Source organism: Eumetopias jubatus, unplaced genomic scaffold (assembly GCF_037043125.1).
Source record: "Eumetopias jubatus isolate StellerSeaLion01/CBP00866 unplaced genomic scaffold, mEumJub1_p1.0 scaffold_2, whole genome shotgun sequence".
Classification (NCBI taxonomy): domain Eukaryota; kingdom Metazoa; phylum Chordata; class Mammalia; order Carnivora; family Otariidae; genus Eumetopias; species Eumetopias jubatus.
The window spans coordinates 50,247,097-50,265,272 of NW_028274808.1; the positions used below are offsets into that span (position 1 = coordinate 50,247,097).

At 35.4% G+C, this 18,176-nt stretch overlaps 1 protein-coding gene across 4 annotated transcripts in view; it reads left to right on the top strand.

The window, feature by feature from the left end:
* The first annotated feature begins 1,753 nt into the window (after window positions 1-1,753).
* The window catches only part of FZD3 (frizzled class receptor 3), an 87,231-nt gene continuing 70,808 nt past the window's right edge, over window positions 1,754-18,176 (top strand). For 3 of the 4 annotated variants that reach the window (XM_088021438.1, XM_028114386.2, XM_088021439.1), the window contains exon 1: window positions 1,754-1,942. In XM_088021438.1, coding sequence (XP_087877564.1) covers window positions 1,754-1,942 — 189 coding nt within the window. Of the gene's footprint in view, window positions 1,943-5,462; window positions 5,465-18,176 lie in introns of all 4 variants that reach the window. The other variant, XM_088021437.1, reaches the window with a different exon arrangement.

The following is an 18,176-nucleotide window of genomic DNA, read 5'->3' on the forward strand; positions in this document are numbered from 1 at the left end:
AAGAACAGTTTCTTTCCCTGCTTCAGTGAAACCAGTCCGGGTCTCAAGGTCTGAGCCATCATGGGCTTTGGTATTTAAGTTGTCCTATTAACTTGGGTCTCTGAGAGTTTCTGAACCTGAACTCATGTTTTTTTGAACATAGGCTGTCCACAGCAAACACAGAAATAACTAATGTATATAAAACAAAATGAAATTAAATTTAACATCATTATTAAGCCGAATGAAAGTATGATAGCTTAGTAAATGCTTTTTCCTTCCAGACCTACCTTTCATTCTGCCCACACCCTCTCAGCCCCAAATAAGATATGTATTCTTGCCCCTGGAAAAGTAGGGGCAAGTCAAAAGAATCTAAAGCTTAGTGGAAACTGTACTGGGAATCATCCCTATTCCTGCTGTGATTTTTTTTTTTTTTAGGGTTTTTTTATTCTCTGCAGCCTGGCTGTGCAATGAAACATTTGTTAGACAAATATTTCTACATCTATGATACCATTTTTGCACTATCTAAAATGATGTAATGTTGGAAAAATTTCTTGGTAGTACTTTTAGAACCTTCTATTTGCCAGTTCAGTATTGGTTGATGGAGATAGCCCTTGTATAACTGTAATTTAGTAATAAAATTACCTAATGTTTGATGCTGCTTTACCATTTTATAAAGTACTTTTACATATATTATCTCATAATTGACTCAGATAGCATCCGTGTAAGAGAGAGTATTTTCAGGAGGAAAAATTCTGAGTTTAGAGAAGTTAAATGATATGTTTACACTTACACAACTAATAAGGGACTTAAATTCATATCTTTCAATTTATTTATATTTCACTGTTTTCACAGATACCTTCTGCCAAGTCAATTAATGTAAAAATGCACTATTAATGATTAAAATACATATAAGTTTTAAATTCAATAGTTTTGGTTATAAATATGGCAGATATTTAAAGATTTTATTCATTTGTCTAGGTATGGCAGATATTTAAATTTAGTACAACAGCATAAGAACTTTTCAAAATGGATCAGTTATATCTTGTGACAAATGAAAACTGCCATTCTAGATAAGAAATTAAACCATATGTTATATAAACAATTGAAGGAAGAAAATTTGCCTTTAAATTCTGGTTAAGGATTGTTTTAGTATATCTATAGCATAAATGATAAAGTAGAAAAACTATACTATGTCTCTGAAATACCCATGTATTTTATCTATGAGGTCAGTATGATATCTCTCATCAAAGATTGTTTTCTTTATTTCTCTTTCTCATAGTTCGTTGTTGGTGTATGGGAACACAACTGATTTTTGTATATTGATTTTGTATCCTACAACTTTACGGAACTCATCAAAGACTTTAGTATCAAGACTACAATATTTTGAGAGGAAATTACTGATATTTCCCATTAAAAAAAGTACTTTTCAGATATTTCAATCAAAGGAAGAAATAGCTCTTCTCCTAAGATGGAATCTATTGTTTGGGAATGTGGTTGATCAGCTTGATATGTTGGCCAAATGTGCCCTATGTAATAAAATGAAAAGAAGAGACAAGATGATGTCATTTTCCCGTATTGTGAAACCAAAAACAAATGCCTTTTGTGAGACCAAGCTAACAAACCTCTGACGGTGCAAAGAGTATTTAACTGTTTGAAGAACTTAACAGTAAGATATAGAAGAAATACTTTCAAGCTGAGACCTGCAGGTGTATAAAGATCTAAAATACATATTGAGTAGGCCTGATCATCCAAATCTCATTCAGATCCAGGAAGGATGGCTATGAGTTGGATCGTCTTCTACTTTTGGCCCTTGACTATGTTTGTGGGACATATAGGTGGGCACAGTTTGTTTTCTTGTGAACCTATTACCTTGAGGATGTGCCAAGATTTGCCTTATAATACTACCTTCATGCCTAATCTTCTGAATCACTATGACCAACAGACAGCAGCTTTAGCAATGGAGGTAAGACTTGATCTATTATTTGACGTATCTTAGACGATGATTCTTATATTGTCTTATTAACTAATCTAATGAATGTGTCTCATTAAAAAAAACAGCAGAAGAATGTTATTTTTAACTATATCTTGTACATTAAGAAGTTATATATTTAGGTTCAAGCTCTAATAGTTTGAAGAATTGATGTTTGGGGAGTGTTACTCTTGACCTATTTTTAGATATGCTTTTATAAAGAAATATGAAACCCTGGAACATGGGAGATAATAGCCATTCAGAAGTTTAAAATTGTCCATGTTATGATATGATTACATTTTTTCTGTTTGGCTGTTAATAAAATCTCAGATACAGAATAGAATATAATAATAGTCACAGTTCGGTCCTTAAGTATTGAAGGTAATATGATCTTGTAAAATAAGTTCTTTGTTCAGCCTATAGGCTGGTGGTTTATGGTATTTGAATTTTCTTAAAATCTTAAAAAATTTTTCTCAAATTACCATCACATGAATTTAAGAATTATAACTCCTGATGAAGAAAAAGTTTTGGTTGTATAAATTATCTGTTCTTGACCTCTCCAAATTTTATGAAAATGTGTTGCCTTACCTGAATTTTTCTAATGGTAATTCTTCAGGTAACTTTTTAATAATTTTACTTTAGAAACTATGACAAATTAATGAATATAGTTAATAGGTTTAAATAAGTATGCATGCATTTCTATAAGGGTTTTAGAATTCTGAACAAGGATAATATGTTTACAGGATAGGAACTAGGAGGCAGCAGGTGGTGGCAATAGAGAGCATAGGCTTTGGAGTTATACAAACCTGGGTTTGAATTCTAGCTCTACCATTTTCTAGTTTTATTACTTTGAGTAAATTATGTGAGCTTTCTTACCATAGTTTCTTTGCTTGTAAAGTGGAGCTAATATACAGAGAATGTTTTGTAGTTTAGTCTGTAATCTATTGTTATAGTGCTTTCAGCACATTGAAGCCTACATGTTTTGGAAAGCTTCATTTTATGGTAAAACCCAAAGACTCATTAGTTCCAACTAGACTACCTCAATTTGTCTAGGAAAATTTGTAGAAAGATTATTGTTTATAGATTTTGAAATGTGGAGGGCATCTTATATATTCCAAATATATGAAAATATTATAGAGGTTGAACAAAACATTTTCTGCTCTTCTGACTCTATATAAGGTCTAATGGTAAAGAGAGACTTGGTATAGACTATCAGATTAGGTTATGAAAATGGGTATTGGTTTAATACATGAATTTGGTTCTGGACATAGTAGTCCTTACTGTGTATTAAACCCATCAATTCTCTTACAAAAAAAAATTGGAGTAGGAATACCTTTGTTTTTAGTATCATTAAGTCAGTATAACTCCTTTAAAAAGCAAATAGGGTACTAAGATGCAAGTCATCAAGATATTTGAACTGATTTGTGTTCAATTTTTGTCTCTGCTTTGTAGTAGCTTTGGACTTCGAACAAGTCACTTAACAAGTCCCTTAGCCTTGGTTTCTTCATTTGTGAAAAGGCAGTAAATAACAAAAAACCTTGAAGGGCTGTTAGGATTAAACTTATAAAGTAGCTAGCAAAGTGTATGGCACACAGGAGGTTAATTTCAAATGTTAATTCTATTCCAAATATCATTTCTAAATGATCCTAAAGAGAAAGTACTAGAAGGATAATGTATTTGTTCCAAGTGACCTTGCATTCCAGATGTAGGCTCTTGGGACATTCATAATAATGGCATAGTAAGCTATCACTGCCCTCTTCCCAGAGTTGCCTATGCAGTCTAGATATTTTATTGGCAATAAGATTGCTTCTGTTTAAATTCCATGCATTCTGGGGAGAGCACCAAAGTGGGCAATATCTTCTAAGAGAAAGCTCTAGTTCTTTGAAGTAAATAATGTTGCAGATAGTTGTTTGTTGCATGGTTGTCATATCAAGACACTGACACCACTGACAGAATTGTCAGACAGTTTGAGAGTGTAAAGTTTCTGTAATGGCAAAGGGCATGGAAACTCAGCAGTTTCTACCCTTCCAGATGGAAGTAGATTCTCGGGTTCTTACAAGGGCTCGAATCTGCTAATGATACCTTCTGTCTCTGATCTTGGAATGTATCTATCAACTTTTACCAGGAGCAAGTAATTGGAGCAAACAATTGAAGCACATTTTTGAGTGTTCACTGTGGGACAGGGTGAATTGAAAGATAATTTCTTAGGGCTAGCATCTTTCTCCTGGCCTGTATGTCAAGTCTGCCTTGGGTTCACTCCTGTACTGATTTGGTGAATCATAATGAGTGCCTGTAATAGAATAGTATATGGCAGTGAGCTAGGATACCACAGATGAGAGAAAGTACAGAATCTGGGTTATTTCAAATATGATTGTTTACAGTCAGTTTGCTGTTCTTTCATTGTAGGTATAAGATTCTTTGTACTTTCATTGAAATTGGGACATGTTTAAATAAATGAAATAATGTGTCAAGTCATTAAGTTGGAAAGAAAAGATCTTTGCTAATATGTTTATTATTTCTCTATCTGTCCCTTCTAAAACGTAGTCATCTATACACAAACACACAACTAAATTTTTATGAGTTCTTAACTTGGTATCTTTTCCCCTATCAGTGGCTTTTGATCGAAAAAAAAAAAATCTCATTCCTGAGTTTCCTAAACCATTTTGAGCTGTCCAAATTGCTAAGTAAATTTTTGGGAGCTGTCCAGCATGGACAACAAATTGTTAGTAACTGTCTTTACCAACCACACATTATTAGGTATTTATGACTGCAGTAGTAATGAAAGAGATCTGAACAGCCTTTCCCCCTATGCTGGATAATTAAATACAGTTGAATAGGAAGGAGACAATTTAGTGAAAAAAGCACTGAAATGGGGACAGGAAATTTGTATTTTGCCACTAACTAGTTTTGTAACTTCTTTATGTTGGTTTCCTCTAGGAAGTAAATTTTTTTCCCTATCCATTTTATAAGGTTGTTAAGATCAAATGATGTGGGATGCCTGGGTGGCTCAGTTGGTTAAGCGTCTGCTTTCAGCTCAGGTCATGATCCCAGGGTCCTGGGATCAAGCCCCACATTGGGCTCCCTGCTCAGCAGGGAGCCTGCTTCTCCCTCTCCCTGCCACTCCCCCTGCTTGTGCTCTCTCTCTCTCTCTGACAAATAAATAAATCTTTTTAAGAAAGGTCAAATGATATAAATGGTATGTAAATTTAAAAACTTTGAAAAGTTAAAGTGCTGTGTGAATGCAAAGCAGTAGTCCTTAGTCCTTGTTGCCTGTCACCCTGTTTAACTTTAGTTAGTGTGTGGAACAAGCAATCATCTCTTTATGATGATGATCACTTGTCTACTCTTTTTTTTTTAAGAATGAGAGAGAGGGAGCCCACACACTCGAGTTGGACGTGGGGGTGGGCAGAGGGAGAGAGAAAGAATCTTAAGCAGGCTCCATGGCCACCCAGTGTAGTGCCTGATGCAGGGCCCGATCCCATTACCCTGAGATCATGACCTGAGCCGAAATCAGGAGTCACTTAACTGACCGAGCCACCCAGATGCCCCTACTCTTTTTTTTTAAGAAACTAGACTGCTCTAGGATAATCAGAGGAAAAAACTCTTGGGATTGTTTGTGTTTGCCTCCATTTCTTGTTTTCTTTTGTCATCCTCATTAAAGATTTTCTGTAGCATGGAAAGCTGGCAGCGGGATACATCCTTCAGGGAACGCAGAACCTAAAAGCTCAGTATCCTGGTATCTTTTATGATTCATTAAGAACAAAGCACATTTGAACCAGTCTTCCTGTTATCCAAACCCAAACTGTAACTTAAAAAAAAAAACACCTTTTTAAAAAATTTTTTATTGTTATGTTAATCACCATATATTACATCATTAGTTTTTGATGCAGTGTTCCATGATTCATTGTTTGTTCATAACACCCAGTGCTCCATGCAGAACGTGCCCTCCTCAATACCCATCACCAGGCTAACCCATCCCCCTCCCCCCCTCCCCTCTAGAACCCTCAGTTTGTTTTTCAGAGTCCATCATCTCTCATGGTTCGTCTCCCCCTCTGACATACTCCCCTTTTCTTCCTCTCCTGTTATCTTCTTCTTTTTCTTTTTTCTTAAAATATGTTGCGTTATTTGTTTCAGAAGTACAGATCTGTGATTCAACAGTCTTGCACAATTCACAGTGCTCACCGTAGCACATACCCTCCCCAATGTCTATCACCCAGCCACCCCATCCCTCCCACCCCCAACCACTCCAGTAACACTCAGTTTGTTTCCTGAGATTAAGAATTCCTCATATCAGTGAGGTCATGTGATACATGTCTTTCTCTGATTGACTTATTTCACTCAGCATAACACCCTCCAGTTCCATCCACGTCGTTGCAAATGGCAAGATCTCATTCCTTTTGATGGCTGCATAATATTCCATTGTGTATATATACCACATCTTCTTTATCCATTCATCTGTCGATGGGCATCTTGGCTCTTTCCACAGTTTGGCTATTGTGGACATTGCTGCTATAAACACTGGGGTACACGTACCCCTTCGGGTCCCTACATTTGTATCTTTGAAAAAACACCTTTTTATTATAGATAATTTCAGTTTCATAGAACTATAAGAGCATAATGGACACCATATACCCATTACCTATCATCCAGCTTCAAAAATTATCAACTCACAGCTAGTTTTGTTTCATTTATGACTGTATATCCAACTGGTTACTTTGAAGCAAATCTCAAACACCATAGTTTCATCTATAAATATTTCTGTATATATCTCTAAAAAGTAAGAACTCTTTCAGAATGTATAAGTACCATCTTTATCACTTCCTCCATACCATCAACTCTCCAGTTAATTCAAATTACTCTGATCATTTCACAATTTTTTTATAGTTGGCTTTTCAAATTAGGATTCATATATTGCATTCAACTGATATATCACTCAAGTTTCTTTTAATGTATAATTTCTCCTTCCCTTTCTTCTCTCCTTTTCTCTTGTAATATGTTTGCTCTGTAGTTTTCCATAATCTGTTTTGCTGATTGCATCCCTGTGGTCTTGTTTACCATGTTCCTCTGTCTCCTTTTTTGATTTTTTTAAAGAAAACTACAGGGCGCCTGGGTGGCTCAGTTGGTTAAGCGACTGCCTTCGGCTCAGGTCATGATCCTGGAGTCCTGGGATCGAGTCCCACATCGGGCTTCCTGCTTGGTGGGGAGTCTGCTTCTCCCTCTGACCCTCTTCCCTCTCGTGCTTTCTATCTCTCATTCTCTCTCTCTCTGAAATAAATAAATAAAAAATTAAAAAAAAAAGAAAACTACATAGGCATGTAATATCTGGTTGTCACTCTTTGTAATTTTGGCATCCATTCATGATCATCTGCTAGATTGATAATATCATTAAAGTTTGGCAAAATGGTGATACTCTAATTCTGCATTCTTCATTTCTTAGCTGGAATGCTTTTATAAACAGAAATTTCCTCTTATTGACTATTGGGCTACAAAGTTACTCTCATTTACAGTTTGTATAAGAAAGACACTCAGATAGTGGTCTCCAAATATCATTTCCAACTAAACAGAACCAGTGCTCTCTAAAGAAATCTGATTCAAAGTTTGAGGCAGAATTCTTTTTTTTTTCTTTTAAAACTTTTTTTTTTTTTAAAGATTTTATTTATTTATTTGACAGAGAGAGACATAGCAGGAGCAGGAACACAAGCAGGGGGAGTGGGAGAGGGAGAAGCAGGCTTCCCGCTGAGCAGGGAGCCCCATGCAGGGCTCAATCCCAGGACCCTGAGTTCATGACCTGAGCTAAAGGCAGAAGCTTAATGACTGAGCCACCCAGGCACCCCTGAGGCAGAATTTTAAGGAAAGAGTTTCTCTGGATCATACCAGAAAGCAAGGAAGCTATGACAGGCTACTAGGGTAGTGTCAAAAACCAGGAGCTACCTTGAAGAGGCTCCCACTACCAAAGACAGTATAGTTAGAGCCCCAGTAGGAAGAATAATAACCGCAATGGATTGAAACATATCAAATATGTTAAATCCATGAGTTTATAATGATACTTAGGGAAAAAAAAAAGACTTCATTGGTCACCTTTGAAGGATGTTTGGGAATGAATTCATTATCTTAAAAACTAATAAATACAGGAGAATGATCAAGTATTTATCCTGTCTTTCTTATACAAACTATTGATACTACTTTAATCATTTTTAGGCCTATTTGTGGACAAAGCTAGGAAACTTTTTTTTTTAAGGAAAGTACATCATGAGTTTATACTGATACTTTCAATTCGAATAATATTGCAGAGTTTTTATTTAACATTTTAAAATCTTGTTTCTCTTTTTTCTTATACTAAAGCTTTGTATACATATACATTATATAATTTAAGAATAATAACATTACTAACAATATGATTACTGAAAGCAGTTTGATTTTTTTTTTTTTTTTGTACTTCTTTTTGTCCTTAGGGATATAACTCACCAAGGACATACAGTCAAATTACTGTATTTTATTTTATTTTTTTAAGATTTTTATTTATTTATTTGACAGAGAGAGAGATAGCAAGAGCAGGAACACAAGCAGGGGGAGTGGGAGAGGGAGAAGCAGGCTTCCCGCTGAGCCGGGAGCCTGATGTGGGGCTCCATCCCAGAACCCTGGGATCATGACCTGAGCCGAAACCAGACGCTTAATGACTGAGCCATCCAGGCACCCCCAAATTACTGTATTTTAAAGTTAAATATTTCTGTGTGGTTAAACTCAATACACATTTAGATTCATATGTTTCATTTTTTGAGGAATGATTTAAAAAATTTTTTTTGGTTTAACTTTCTTTCTAACTAATTGTGTTTTAAATCTTTGTAGATAGAACAAGATATATTCAGAGAAGTCTAGTTTCTGGCCCTTTCCCTTCTACCTTGTTCTTTCCTTCCTCTTAAACATAGTCATTTAAAGTTTTTTGTTTATTCTTCCATTAAAGAGTTGTAAATACAACATAAAATTTATATAAAATGTTTATGTAATATCTGTCCATGTATATTCTTTCACCTTTCTTTGATATAGCGTCATATTATGTTTCTTCTATCTTTTTTCATTTAACAATATATCATGGATATTCTATAGTAGTATTTATAGATATTGCTCATTAAACATTTTTTTAGAAATGACTTTTAGAAATAGAAATTTTTAGAATACAGACTTCACCATTCCAACCCTTTTATTTTTAGGTGTATAGTTCAATGGCATTAAGTATATTCATCTTGTTATGCAATCATCACCACTATTCATCTCTAGCACTTTTAATCTAACAAAACTGAAACTGTACCAAGTAAACAGTAACTCCCCATTCTCCCCTCCTCCAAGCCCCTGGCAACCACCATTTTTCTTTCTCTCTGAATTTAACTACTCTTGGTACCTAATATAAGAGGAATCATACAATATTTGTCCTTTTGTGACTGGCTTATTTCACTTAACGTAATGTCTTCAAGGTTTATCCATGTAGCATATGCCAGAATTTCCTTCCTGTTTAAAGCCAAATAATATTCCATTGTATGTGTATACCACACTTTGTTTATCCACTCATCCATCAAACACTTGATTTGATTCTACCTTTTGGCTATTATGAATAATGCTGCTATGAACATGGGTGTAAAATACCTGTTTTAGTCCCTGCTTTCAATTTTTGGGGATATATATACCCAGAAGTGGAATTGCTGGGACATATGATAATCCTATGTTTAATTTTTTGAGGAACCACCATACTGTTTTCCATAGCAGCTGCTCCATTTTACATTCCCATCAACAGTGCCACAAACATCCCAATTTCGCCACATCCTTGTCAACGCTTGTTATTTTCTGGTTTTGTTTTTCTTTTCTTTTTTTTTTAATAGTCATCCTAGTGGGTGTTAAGTTGCCCTCATTTTTTTTTTTTAATCCAATTACTATTGATGGACATTTGGGTTGTTTTCAGTCTTTTTCTTTTGAAATCAAGGCTTGTCCTTATTCATCTTCATATGCCCAACACTCAACACAGTGCCTCACACATAGGAACTCTAAATAAACTGCTAAAAAATAAAATGTTTGAATTAATTAACAAACTTTATAAACTAAGTCCCGTAAGAGATAATAGTAGTCTTGGTCATGTTTATATTATACCTGAGCACTTAATCTCCTTTGGTTGTGAATAAGAAGTGTGCTTGATGGGGATGGTAATCCCAATACCAAAGGTACCATGTAACTATGAACACTCGTATTTTACTTTGCCTTTTGAGGGGTGGGGAGTAGCTAATCAAAGTGACTCAGAGCTTTGGGCATTGTGTGTTTGTACTATAAGTGGTGTAATTAAGCAAAAGAACAGAGCAACCCATCTTTCCCATCTCCAAGTCTTTAATGTTCTTTCTACCTTAAATATTCTCTTCTTGATCTTTGTCCAAATTGTAATGGTTATACTTGATCCATTATTAAATAGGAAAAAAAAGGAGTGGATAACATTATTTATGGTATCACCCTGTTTTTGTTAAAAAATGTATATGTGTGTGTTTATGTAGAGTAAGTGATCTGGAAGGATTTTCATCAAGGCCAACAGTGGTTTTCCTGAATTAGCACAATTTATGTTTTCTGTGTCTTATTAATGTTTGTTTTTTTTTTCTGTAAGAAACACATGCTTTTAAAATAGTAAAATTAGTGCAGAAACTTTATTTTTAATAATCATTCTTTTTTGTTTAGTTCTCAGTTACAGTGCCCAGGAGTTAGTATTTATTAAATATATTTTGATTCAGCGACTGAAACACAAGGAAGAACTTGGTAAATGCCACAAAAAAAAGGCATAAAGTGCTAAGGGGATTTAAAAGAGAGAAGGATCTTCTACTAAAGGGATCAGTTGTAGAGAGTATTTGAATGGGTCTTGAAAGATTTTTTTTTTGTCTTTTGTAAGAGAATAGTGTAATATACTCCTATGTAGTAGTAATTATTAACATTTTGTGGGTAGGCTTTTTAGAAAATGAAATTTGATTGCAATTCATGGTTTATATCGTCAGAATACATGCATTATCAGATTTACTTCCCTTATTGTCTTTTGTTTGGGTTTACTATTAAAAAGGTGGTTTTCCTGAAGCAAACAACCATCTAGTGAAGTGGCTTGAGAAGTCTATTGTGTGACAGGGAAACCAGTCAGGAATTAAGAATCTTCTAAATTGAAAAATGTACATACAAGCAGTGGAGGATTAATAGCATTTAGTTATTTCTGACTTTAAGGAAATAAATAGCTTTAAATTTTTTCTTTGATTTTCTTGTGTGACAAATCACTTTAAAGGAATACCTTTAAAATACTTATTTGCAGTAGAAGTGTGGTAGAATTTTGTTTGTAAGGTTTTATCTTTTGAGAGAGATCATAATTCAGAACTGTTCATGATGTTTGAAATACTAAAACTTCCTTAAAAGTCTAATTTTATGGGCTTCTCTGGGAATTCCCCTTTGACTTAAGAAGATAAACGTGTTCCTCTCATAATGGCAAATTTCTGTAAACCAATTTACTGAAATATTGTTGGAAAGTATTTAGTACACTATCTCAAGACATTTTTTTTAAATTAAGATTTGTAGAAGAAAAGTCTGTAGGATTAAAGGTGTTTTTCAACCCTAGAATTTTTTAATACAAAATAATTCTTAAAGTTTTAGATCTTATTGAGAATTTATTTTTACAGAAAAGGAGTTTTTTTTAAATCACTTGAAATTATCTTAAAAAGTTGTTTTTGAATAACTTCTTATTCTAATTTGGATCTGAAATAGAATGAATACAATTTTTTGAATTTTCAAGGCCATTCCACATTTGGTTTCACATTTAGTGAATTTAGTCATAATATTCCCAAACGCAGTAGGGTACAGTTTCTATGGTTACCAGACCCTTTGTAGAGTGACAAAGATTGGAATTCTGATTCTCATGAGTCAAATTTTGGCCTTTGACTCTGTCCGCTTTTCATACCCCTTGCTAAGCTTGGGCTGTTGCTGTGCTTGAAGGCTTGTCAGCTATCAGGTTCCTATGGTAACAGGAATGGAAATTTGAAAGAAGAAAGAGAATGGGAGCACAAAGGCTTGGTTGATTTGAATTTGAACAAAGAATGGAAGTTTCCGTGTAGAGCACCTTTGTTGTAGAAACCAGAAATTTAATTTTAGAAAGTTACTTTTCAGTTTGTAAACTTCCTATACCCTGGTCTTGATTTAGTGAACAAAAAGTATTACTATTTAAGGAGGTACACAGCGGGAATCTTTAAAAATTTAATCAAATTGTTTTTCTGTTTGATAGAGCTTTAATAGTATTATCTGATATATTCTCAACTTTACAGTATTCGGGCTCCCTCTTTTAACTTTGATTTTGCTGAGGTTAAAAATTGTTAGAGTTCAAACCAAGGCAATTTGCTTATTTGAAAAATACTAATATTTCTGTTTTTATATAACTGCTTTATTGAGGTATACTTAGTGTACAACAAAGTTGACCCATTTAAAATGTTCACTGTTTTGACACATGTATATACCGTGAAACCATCAACACAATCAAAATAGAGAACATTTCCATTACCTCAAAAGCTTTCTTGTATGGCCTTGTAGTCTATCCGCCTCTTCATTCCCTGCTCCAAGCAACCACTGATCTGTTTTCTGTCACTGTGGATTAGTTTTCATTTTCTAGAGTTTTATATAAATGTAATCATACAGTATCTACTTTTTTATGTCTGGTTTCCTTCACCCAGCATAATAGTCATCAGTACTTTGTTTTGCTTTTTAATAACATCATTCCAGTTGACTTTCACTTGTTGAGAACAAGGCATTCAAATTCAGCAGGGTTCCTTAGGCCCACCATATAGGACTGCTATAGCTCTGTTAACTTGCAACTCTTCTCAAATTCCTTTTTTTTTCTCTCTCTCTCTCTCTCTTAAATTCCCTTTTAAGCTTTTACTGGGTCCTGTATGCTAACAATTTTATATACTACTATTTATATGTTATTAAGACCATTTTACAGAGGAGAAACCTGAGGTTTAGAGAGGTTATGTGGAAAAAATTGGTTAAGTTCAAGGGCTCTAGATAGGAATGCCAGGGTCTTGACTCTTGGGTCTGTCTTTGTAGCTCTGGGATCTTGGGCAAGTTACTTAATTTTAATGTCTCATTTTCTTCATGTGTATTATAAAATGTGATTAATAATTATCAGAACGTTTAAATGAGATAATGTGTATAAGGCACTTAACTGCCTATCTGTTTAGTGCCAGTAAATGCTGCCAGCTGAGATACACAGCACAGGGTACTTATAGCTGATAAGTGGCAGGAGCATGAACTTGTAGGTTTAGGCTCATTGCAGGCAGCACAAAATAATCACTCAAATCAATTTTATAATTCATCTATAATTCACAGATGGAGGTTTTACTAACATAGTAACATAACAATATCGGATTGGTTGGTATTTTATGTGTTGCTAAGTACCAAGCAAGTTTTGAGACTTAAGACATACATATGCATTTATGTATGATGTATGTACATACATCATCAACATGTGAATATAATAACATTTTTAACTTTTAATTTTTTAAAATATTTATTTATTTGACAGAGAAAGAGCCAGCGAGAGAGGGAACACAAGCAGGGGGAGTGGGAGAGGGAGAAGCATGACTTGAGCCGAAAGCAGATGCTTAACGACTGAGCCACCAGGCGCCCCTTAACTTTTTTTTTTTTAAGATTTTATTTATTTGGCAGAAAGATACAGAGAGAGAACAGGTAGGCAGAGAGGCAGGCAGAGAGAGAGGGAGAAGCAGGCTTCCCACCGAGCATGGAGCCCAATGCGGGGCTCCATGCCAGGACCCCGGTGTCATGACCCAAGCCGAAGGCAGTCGCTTAACCAACTGAGCCACCCAAGTGCCCCTGAAGTTTTATAGTTTTTATATTTTACATTAAATCCATGCATCATTTCTGAGTTAATCTGTATAAGGTATGGTTCATTTTCTTGTCTGTAAGTATCCACTATTCAGCACCATTTGTTGAAATAACTGTATATCCTTTCACCATTGAATTGCTTTTGCTCCTTTCTCAAAAATTAATTGTTCATCCTTATGGTGGGTTCTCTATTCTTTTTTTTTTTATTTTTTTAAAGGTTTTATTTATTTATTTGACAGAGAGAGAGCCCAAGCAAGGGGAGAGGATAGGGAGAAGGAGCTCCCCGCTGAGCAGGAAGCCCAATGTGGGGCTCAGTCCCAGGACCCTGGGATCATGAACCCAGCTGAAGGCAGATGCTTAATCAAATGAGCCACCCAGGCACCCCTTCTCTATTATGTTCTATTGATCTTTTGTATCTGTCTCTCCACTGATAACCACACTGTTTTGATTACTGTTAGCTATATAGTAAGTCTTAAAATTGGATAGCATGATTCTTCCCAATTTTTTTTCAAAATCTGTTCTTTTGTTTTTTTCCATATAATTTAGAATAAACTCATCTTTATCTACTAAAAGTCATGCTGTGTTTTGGGAGAAATTTCATTAAATCTGGAAATCATTTGGGGGAGAATTGGCACTTTAATGTTGAATCTTCAACCCACGAACAGTGTTGTTACTTGTTGAACTGAGTCCTCCTAAAATGTGTATGTTGAAGTTCTAACCCCCGGTACCTCAAAATGTGACCTTATTTGGAAATAGGATCATTACAAATGTAATTAGTTAAGATGAGGTCGTACTGGAGTAGGCCCTAATTCAATATGACTGATGTCCTTAGAAAAGGGAAATTTGGACACAGACAGACACACAGAGGGAAGATGATATGAAGAGGCACAGGGAGAATGCAGTGAAGATCGGATGTATGCTGTCACAATCCAAGGAACTACCAGAAGCTAGGAGAGAGACTAGGAGCAGATCCTTCTCTTGCACCTTCACAGGGAACATGGTTCTGCCAACATCTTAATCTCAGACTTCTAGCTTCCAGAAATGTGAGACAGTGAATTTCTGTTGTTTAAGCTGCTCAGTTTATGGTACTTTGTTACAGCAGCCCTAGCAAACTAATACAGTGTGTGTCTGTTCATTTATTTGTATTCTTTGATTTATTTTGTCATCACTTAACAGTTTTCTGTATATGAGTCCTGTACATGTTTTGTTGAGTTTACACCCAGGTGTTTCTTTTTTCTTTCTTTCTTTTTTTTTTTGTGGTTATAAGTGTATTGTTTTAGTTTTCATGTGCTCTTTATAAATAGAATACAGTTTTATATAGAAGTAGAGTTAGGCCAGGGCACCTGGATGGCTCAGTTATTTGAGCATCTGACTTTGACTCAGACTGTGATCTCTGGGTCCTGAGATCGAGCCCTGTGTGGGGCTCTGTGCTCAGTGGGGAGCCTGCTTCTCTCTCTCCCTCTGCCCCTCCCCCTGCTTGTGCTCTCTCTGTCTCTTTCTCAAGTAAATAAATAAAATCTTTAAAAAAAAAAGAAAAGAAATAGCATTGGGGTGCCTGTGTGGCTCAGTGAGTTAAACATCCAACTCTTGATTTTGGCTCAAGTCATGATCTCTGGGTCATGGGATTGAGTTCTGTGACTGACTCTGCACTCAGCAGGGAGTCTGCTTGGGATTCTTTCAGTCTGCCCCTCTCCCTAGCTCATGTGTGCTCTCTCTCCCTCTTTCTTTCAAAATGGACAAATAAATCTTTAAAAAAAAAAAAGAAATAGAGTTGGGGTTTTTTGGTATGTTTTTCTTACATCCTGCAGTCTTGCAGAACTCACTAATTCAAGGAGGTGTTCTTTGTAGATGCCTTGGGATTTTCTATGTAGGCAGTAATGTTAACTGCACAGAGGAACAGTTTTATTTCTTTTTCCAATCTCTACACCTTTTCTTTCCTTTTCTTGCTTTATTGTGTGTTGGCAGGATTTCCAGTACCATGTTGAATAAGAGTGGTAAGAGCAGACATCCTTCCCTTATTTCCAATCTTAGGGGTAAATATCCATGTTTTGCCATTAATTATGATAGCTGTAGGGTGTTTGTAGATGTTCTTTATCAAGCTGAGGAAGTTACTCTCTATTTCTAATTCTTTGAAAAGTTAAAATCATAAGTGCTTTCTCTGCATCATTTGGTATGATAATGTGATTTTTCTGTTAGCCTGTTAATATGGATTACGTTAATTCACTTTTGAATATTGAACCAGCCTTGAATTTCTGGAGCAAACCCTATTAGGTTGTGATATATAATGCTTTTAATATATATTTGGATTTGCTTTGCTACTATTTTGTTAAGGACTTTACATTTATGTTCATGAGAAATAGTCTGTAGTTTTCTTCTTTTGTATTATTTTTGTTTGGTTTTAATATTAAGCACCCCTTGCTTCAAAGAATTAGTTGGGATGTGTTCCTTTCTTTGCTATTTTCTTGAAGAGATTGTTTAGAATTGGTGTTAATTATTCTTTAAATGTTGTTAGATTTTATCTATGAAACCATCTGACCTCAACATTTCTTTTTCTAGAGGTTTTTAACCACAAATTCAAATTCTTTAGTAGTTACAGAACTATTAGATTATCAGTTTCATCTTGGGTGAGTTTTGGTAGTCTGCCTTTGAGGAATTGGTCTACTTCATCTAAGGTGTCTAGTTTATGTGCATAGAGTTGTTTGTAATATTCCCTTACTGTCTTTTTAATGCCTACAGAGCCTCAGTGACATCTCTTTTATTCTTGATATTGGTAATATGTGTTTTTCCTTTTTCTTTAATAGTCTTATCAGAAACTTACCAGTTTTATTGGTAGTTTCAAAGAACCAGCTCTTATTTGAGATTGAATCTGTAGATCATGGTAGGGAGTATCACCATCTTAATAACATTGTCATTTAATCCATGAATATGGATGTCTGTTTATTAGGTCTTCTTCAGTTTCTTTCAGTAATACTTCATTGTTTTCTGTCTTGCACCACACTGGTTAACTTTATTCCTAAGTATAGGATGCTATGCTTTCTTTCTTTCTTTCTTTCTTTTTTAAGATTTTATTTATTTATTTATTTGAGAGAGCAAGAGAGAGCACATGAGATGGGGGAGGGTCAGAGGGAGAAGCAGACTCCCCGCTGAGCAGGGAGCCCGACGCGGGACTCAATCCCAGGACTCCAGGATCATGACCTGAGCCGAAGGCAGTCACTCAACCAACTGAGCCACCCAGGCACCCAAGGATGCTATGCTTTCTTTTTGATGCTCTTAAAAATGGAATTTTTTCTTAGTTTCCTTTTCTATTGGTGATATTTTAAAATTTCATTTAATATATTCCTGGAATGTAGAAATACAGATGAATTTTGTCTTAATTAATTTTGTATCCAGTGTTCATAGTAAATTCATTTATTCTAATGGTTTGTAGATAATCTTGGCTTTTCTTTGTAACAGATTTTATTAGTCTGGTTCTATTAGAAGACAGAAGCACTCAATTATTTAAACAAGGAAAGAATTAATAAGCTAGTATAGGAGAGTATTTATAAGATAGAGAGCTCAACAGGGTTCTCTGGGGCAGAGGGACAGTCTTGGAAGGTACAACCAGACACCAAGGCTCAGACCTTAATTATAGGTGATGTAGTCGCAGCTCAATGGATGGCAGAGAAATTCACCGGGTTGGCTGGGCCAGAGCTGGTCCATACTTGCTGGGCAAGGAGGAAGCAAGTCTTAAGGACATGGGCAAGTGTTAGCTGGTGATTGAGCAAAAAGAGGGAGTCAGGGCACTGCTGCAGGTAGGAGGCGTCAAGCATCCAATGTCCATATTGTAAGGGCTGCAGGAAGGGGGTCACCAAGCTATCCTGTGATTGTGAGGCTACTGGAAGACCTTTCTGGGCACATGGTGGGACAGAGCATCATAGATTTTACATTTGCACTGCTGCCTGACTGTGCAGCAACCACAACCAACAAGGAAGCCCTTTTGCCCTGCAGTCTTCCTCCAACACTCTGTTGAGAAAGTTTAAACTCATGCTTACTATAAAGGAGAAATGGTGAAATGAATCCCATCGATTATCATAGAGCAGGTATTGAGGGGTGAATTTGGAACAGAGAGAGAAAAGTTTGGTAACTGGAACACAAGTCAGCTATGAGTAATGATAGTTTCTTTCTTTCTGATCCATGTACCTTTAATTTTTGTATTTCTTTCCTTCTAATTCTTTTACCTTTTATTTCTTTTTCTTTTCTTACTGCCCTGATGAGAACTTTCAATACAGTGTTAAATAAGATGGTGATGACAGGTACTTTTGCCTCATCCTTGATTTTGGGAAGCTTTCAGTAATTT